At 44.3% G+C, this 6,520-nt stretch overlaps 1 protein-coding gene across 1 annotated transcript in view; it reads left to right on the top strand.

Moving 5' to 3' along the window:
* eif2ak4 (eukaryotic translation initiation factor 2 alpha kinase 4) overlaps window positions 1-6,520 on the top strand; it is a 21,473-nt gene that overhangs the window by 10,407 nt on the left and 4,546 nt on the right. Inside the window, exons 25-35 of the mRNA XM_031847132.1 lie at window positions 202-370; window positions 969-1,085; window positions 1,222-1,287; window positions 1,386-1,556; window positions 1,642-1,776; window positions 1,941-2,048; window positions 2,379-2,507; window positions 5,096-5,182; window positions 5,400-5,512; window positions 5,604-5,659; window positions 6,030-6,133. Coding sequence (XP_031702992.1) covers window positions 202-370; window positions 969-1,085; window positions 1,222-1,287; window positions 1,386-1,556; window positions 1,642-1,776; window positions 1,941-2,048; window positions 2,379-2,507; window positions 5,096-5,182; window positions 5,400-5,512; window positions 5,604-5,659; window positions 6,030-6,133 — 1,255 coding nt within the window. The remainder of the gene's footprint in view (window positions 1-201; window positions 371-968; window positions 1,086-1,221; window positions 1,288-1,385; window positions 1,557-1,641; window positions 1,777-1,940; window positions 2,049-2,378; window positions 2,508-5,095; window positions 5,183-5,399; window positions 5,513-5,603; window positions 5,660-6,029; window positions 6,134-6,520) is intronic.

Raw genomic sequence — 6,520 nt, 5'->3', positions numbered from 1 at the left:
TTTTTTGATTTTAGCAAATGGCTGCAATGAAACAGAGTGAAAAATTTAAAGGGGTCTGAATACTTTCCGTACCCACTGTATATATATATTTTTTTGATATTATTCAGTGAATTCACCACCAAGTTAAACAGTTCACACATAGAAACTGACATTCATGTTGAGAATAAACACGACTGTCTCTGTGTTTCTTTTAATCTCAAGGTACAGCATCGAGCGCGTGTTCCGCCCCAGGAAGCTGGATCGTGCGCACCCGAGGGAGCTGCTGGAGTGTGCTTTTGACATCATCACACCCGTCACTAACAGCCTGCTCCCTGATGCCGAGACCATTTACACCATCTCTGAAATAGTCCAGGAGTTCCCCGTGCTCCAGGTTACATGAACGACCTGTATTTAAATGAGAGTTTGTGCTGCGCTGCCTCGTCTTGATTCACATTCAGAGCAGTTAGTTGATGGATCGGATGCATCATTGTTCTTTTATTTTCCTACGGACGCCATCGTCGCAACCTGTCCCGTTTTTTGTTTTTTCCCTTTTCACTTCCCACTCACATTCCTAACGTACCAAAGTATGTGTAAGCCTGACATATTTACACCATATTTATTATTTGCATAGTAAATCTGTTATGCACAGCTTTGTCCACTTCCTTCCCTGCCGCCCAGTAGAATCCATTTCCTGTCCACACATCCCAGTGTTGCTTCGGTGTCCAGTCGCAGCTCTCCTTGCATGAACCCAGTCAACCCAGAGTTTGGCCTCTGGTTCATCCCTCATAGATCCTGTTTCTGATCCTCTCCACCACCCTGCTCTTTGCGTAAAAGCTTTTAAGAATACGTGAATCAGACAGAATGAGAGGGCAGCCGGACACGACAGTCATTACTCTCTGAGGTGCCCATTGTACAGTAGTGCTCTCAGTTTTGACTGTAATTGCAGCGGAGAGGGTTAAAGGTGTTTGTGTGTGCTTTTGTAACCGCAGGAAAGGAACTATAACATTTACCTGAACCACACCAGCTTGTTCAAGGCCATCCTGCTCCACAGCGGAGTCCCCGAGGACAAATTGAGCCAGGCCTCCACGATACTGTGTGACGCCATGGTCAGTGCAGTTCACACGTGCATCACGGATGTTACTCACATTGCGTGACTGTTGCCGATATGCTGGTATGAACATGTATAATGGTGTTCTTACTAAATATAGCAGTGGTAACATTCCTTTTCTGTATTTTCTCCAGAGCGAAAAGCTGACCAAACGTGAGGTGGAGGCAAAGTTCTGCAACTTTTCACTGTCGACCAACAGCGTAAGTCCACCGGGTGCAGGAACCTCCTGTGAAAATACTCAGCCCCGCTGCAGCAAACTTGTGCTCGCTCGTAAACCGCTCTCCTCTGTTGCGTCAAGTTGCAGACGCTGTTCAAGTACATAGAACAGAAGGGGAATCTGCAGGACCTGGCGCCACTGCTGACATCACTCACCAAACAGAAGACCGCCGTCACCCAGCTGGCCAAGCAGGGCCTCAAGGATCTGGAGGAGCTCACATTGCTGCTGCGCAGACTTGGAGTTAAACTGCAGGTGATTTGGATTCTGGGTAAATGGATGTTAAGAGAAGAGCCGCTGTGTATGTGTTCTCCTCTTTACACATGTATTCTCTCTATAGGTGGTGGTCAACTTAGGCTTAGTGTACAAGGTGCAGCAGCACTCTGGGGTCATCTTCCAGTTCGTGGCTTTCATCAGGAAACGCAAGCGAATTGTGCCGGATATAGTGGCTGCTGGAGGACGCTATGACCACTTGGTATGTTTTCTGTCAAGTCATGACAAAAATCTGCACCTATTTATACAATAATCATCTATCTCACATATAGCTCTTCTGTCTCTATTCCATTAATTCCACATGATGCAGCGTTGGTCATGCAGTCTACGTGATGCATTTCTATGTTTTGTTCCCTGTGTTGCTAGATCCTGGAGTTTCGAGGGCCAGCTTCCACAGTGCCGGTGCCCTCTGCAGTCGGGGCCAGTGTGGCCCTGGACAAAGTCTGTGCTGCTATAGCCAACATGGAGGAGCCAGTGAGAGACGCACACACACACACACACACTCACACTGGGATCTGGCATTTCTAATTATTGTGATGAAGGAGCAGCAGTCAGCTATATATTTAATGATGCCCTATTACAGCAGTTGGCTGCCACACAGACACTTTTAGAAACACATTAATGACTATGATCACAGTGGCTCTTGACGCCATGGAGTTATTTTTGCAGGTGCATCATTTTCTATATTTTCTATCTTCAGAATGTGAAATGATGTGTGTGGGTCTCGAATAAAGAGAGTTGTATTTACTTCAGTTCACGGCATCATTCGGAGTTTACAGTTTTCTTACTTTTCTTTTACATCAGCCATCGGTGAGCTCCTGCGATGCGCTGGTGGTTCCAGTAGGACATTCTTCAATGTCCAGAGCCATCAAAGTTGTCCTGAAGCTGTGGAGCACCGGCGTCTCCGCAGACATCGCCTACGATGTCTCACAGGTGAGCGGCCGGCCTGAGAGACCTGCTTAAATAGTCTGAATGGGTTCAGGGTGGTGCATCATAGCAAGGCGATTTTGATTTAACAGTGCTCTGTGGAGTTCTATTGTAAACAAACAAAGTTATGTTTACATTCTGAGTTCTCCACCAAAAAATGTTTGTGTATCCTTGAAGTCTTACAAAAGTGTTGATTGCTTTTCCTGTCTCGTACATCATTTGCAGAGCGTCCAATGTGTTGAAGGTTTTGAAGCACTGCATCAGTGTGTTCGTGCTAGCAGTTGACTCTTTCCCCTCTGCTGGTGCGTTGCTGCATTTTTTTGGTGCAGTAACATGACAAAAAAAATTTGAAATATTATTTGGTGCACAAGATGTTATAGTGGTTTTACAGTAGGTTCAATGAAATGTCTTTAGTTGTGATCTGGCAGTTGAAAAAGAACATGAAGTGTTGGACTTGGTCCACAATTGAACTTTTTAAACTATGAACTTGAACCTGCATTTATCAAATTCTTTTCAGATGTATGAAGTTCATCATGAGAGCCAAATATGCCACAAAGTCTTGTAATGTGCTCCTATGCTTTTATATGTATTCTTAAGAAATTCAATATATATCTTTTCTTTGTTGCCAAAAAATGGTGAAAGAATCACCGAAAATATAAAAGAATACGCGTTGGTGCTGCAAAAATGCAGTCACTTCAAACCTAGTCACGCAAAATCCATTAAGGCCCGAGCCTGAAGTCCTCTCAGCTAAAGGAAGCAGAGTCCACTTCACAGTAAGTCACTCCCTCACTGTTGTTTCCGGACCTGCGAAAGGAAGGAATCTGCATAGAGGACGTAGCTGTTACATGTAGTTCAAGCTTTTGTTTGTGTTCACACACTTACGAATGTATAACTGAGCCCTCGTGTTTGTTATGTCAAAACTCTACCACCTTTCTGACTTTGTAGCTCCCTGAATGGTAAGTAACCATTGTGTGAAATGGGTGAGTTCCCGCTTCTCCTGTAGTAACGTCATCCCTCCTACAGAGGGCAACACCTGACTCCCGCTCTTGAGGGAAAATGCCCCTCATCTGTCGGCAACAGACTTATCGTGACGGCATCAGAAATAGTAAACATCCCAGAGGGCCCCCTGGCCATATTGGCACAATACGACACGGAGTCACTGCTGCAATAATAGACTCCGTCATCTGTTCGACAAGCTTCCAATAAACTTGTATAATAAGCTCTTGTTAGGGGAGCAGTCAAACTGAGATCAGTCCCTTGAAAGTGAAGTTATTTATCTTATGGTCCAAAACTCCTGATGCCATGCCTCTGTCACATCTTCATGTTTATGTGACAAACTGATCTCAGCCTTGTGTTTGCGTGTTGCTCTAAACGCCCTCCCTGGCGTAGTGCTCTGCCCACATATAAATAGTTTTTTCCTCCTCTACTCTTTGTTACCTATTGTTTTAACGTTCCACTTCTGCAATGGACAAGTGTTTTCATTGTCTTTTGTACTGGCACAGGACATAAGTGATTGGCCACCTTCGTTTCCTCTTAGAAGTCCTGAGAAGCATTTAGGAAAGGTTGTGGGTTTGGCTGAAGAACAAGCGTCATTATGTCCAAATAGTCAACCATGTCTGTGTATTTTTTGATTAGGTATGCAGGCAGTGCCTTGACCAGAGGCGAGTTGGGTGAGAACACCTTGTTCGGACCTCCTCCTCCCCCCCCCCCTCGCCAGACTTTTGTTAACACCTTTCACATGCTGGCCTCTTAACAGGCCCGAATCTGCAGCTTTAATTCATCCTCAGGAGACGGTTCCACTCTTTTAGCTTTTATTAGCCAAATATGGCAAACCTTTTCCACATGCTGTCGGCTTATGGCCCAGAGCTGCCCACCGGGCAATGGCTTACCTTTGACTTAATTTGTTCTGTCAATGAGAAAGTTGTAAGGAAAGAGGAAGTTTTAGTGCTTACATGATGACGAGGCGAATTGACACATGCACGCTCGCACACACACAGACACTCTTGTCATACACAGAAGGGTTTGTTCTGCACCACCGTTAGCTCGACAAGCGGAGCAGCCAGATGAAGCTCTTGGGCTTCAGTTGGTGGGAATTAATTGGGCTGACACAAACATATACATACATACATACCTACATACATACATACTGTCGTGGTTGAATGCGTTACCTGAATACACATTGGCTTTGCTTGTGACTCCCAGCACAGTGCACACTCGCACTCTGGTTCCAAGCAAAACTCCAGTTAAACTGACTTTTTGAAGACATCAGTCCAGTGTCCTTCCCCCCCAGAATGAGCTCTCGTTTTTAAAAAAGATTTTCCAACCTAAACATCAAACTTGACTCGTTATTCTTTTAGTAATGAATGGAATGACAGTTTTCAGTAATTCAGCTCTTTGACTCTGGTTCAGTAAACCTCTCCCTCATCCCACACCACTGGCCCTCTAGCCGCATCTTCAAGCCCCAACAGTAAAACATGGGGAAAGGTTATCTTCAAGCCACTGCAGCAAGATTTGTTTTCATGCACATTGCGCCCTTAAATCACCACTTTGTGTGTGTGTGTTAGTAATTCAGCCTTTTGTCATTTTGTGTTTAGTCTCAGGAGACGTTGATGGAGCACTGCAGGCTGGCCGGCATCAACTGCATGGTCCTGGTCTCTGACAAGGAGGGACTCTATGTGAAGGTAAACCAGCCCTATAGTGCAGCAAAGCATTGTGCAGTATGATTGCACATTTTAAGAAGGTACCTTTTTTTTTTTTTTTTTTTTTTTTTAACTTAAGAAAACAGCTTTTCTGCAAGTAGCATTGCAGATTACGATGCTGTTCAAGCTGTTTTGATAAGGGAGAATTATGGAATGGTTTTCTCCAGCAGCACATGGTAAAGTCTTCTTCTGTCTTCAGGTCAAATCATTTGAGAAGGACAGACAGTCGGAGAAACGGATTCTAGAGTCTGACTTGGTGGACCACATCATTCAGAAATGTCGGACCAAATCCCCTGAGGAAAAAAGCATCAGGTAAAGACATTTTTGTTTTAATGTGCTGCTCAGATGTCTGCATGATGTAAGGGGGTTGTTCTTATGTAATGTTGTCCTTGTGCCCCTGCAGAGAGAACTCTGAAAGCATGTCTCAGAACCCTAAAGGATCACTGCTCAACACCACAGGTATGATTACCACGTACTCTTTACAGTCAGCCTCTAGTTAGATTGGAACTGTATACTTGTGTTGTTAGTCTTTCTGCAACATGAAACAGTCACACCTCTGTTTGTATATCGTTGTGCTTTGACTCCATCAAAGTGTGACGGATCCTCGTGTTGCATTTCCACTTCTAGCATTTAACGGAGTTGTTACCTAGAGTGACGTATGATTTGGGCAATAGAAGTAGAAGTGTTACATTTCACACCAACTCCCGGCATGCACACAGGTAGCCAACAAACTGGTTCAATTAAATTGCTTAACTGTTGGAAATTGTAAATGTAAAAAAAAGCCTTCTGATTGGATAAAATGTGGAAACGGTCCCTTTTCTGCCTCCAGGCTCTTCAGAACAGCATGGGAGCAGCAGCACCATGAACATTAATGTGAACATCATCAGCCCGGAAAAAGTTACCTCGAGTGTTAGACGACGCTATGACACTCAGGTTTGTGATGCACACACACACACACACACACACACACACACACGTTGGCATTCTGCTTCCCCTGCCACCAGTTCAGATTTTTTATTCCATTTTATAATCGGGTTTTTGCCAGATATTAGAATGTGGTTATCAAACTTTAAGTAATAATCTTAAAGATTTACATTTTAATAAAAGACCGTTAAGTCACTGTCTATCGCCAGATGTGGTAACACAATGGTGAGTTGATGAAAACACTTGCATTTGCAGTATTGAAAAACTGTGTGCCTGCGGCGCACAATTAGTGACGCGGTTTCCAACAACCACAGACTCGTGTGTGTGTGTGTGTGTGTGTGTGTGTGTGTGTGTGTGTGTGTGTGTGTGTGTGTGTGTGTGTGTGTGTGTATCACA

This window comes from Anarrhichthys ocellatus, unplaced genomic scaffold (genome assembly GCF_004355925.1).
Source record: "Anarrhichthys ocellatus isolate YVR2014 unplaced genomic scaffold, GSC_Weel_1.0 scaffold7, whole genome shotgun sequence".
Taxonomy (NCBI): Eukaryota; Metazoa; Chordata; class Actinopteri; order Perciformes; family Anarhichadidae; genus Anarrhichthys; species Anarrhichthys ocellatus.
The sequence above is the reverse complement of the archived record's forward strand: the minus strand, read 5'-3'. Positions and strand labels throughout refer to the sequence as shown.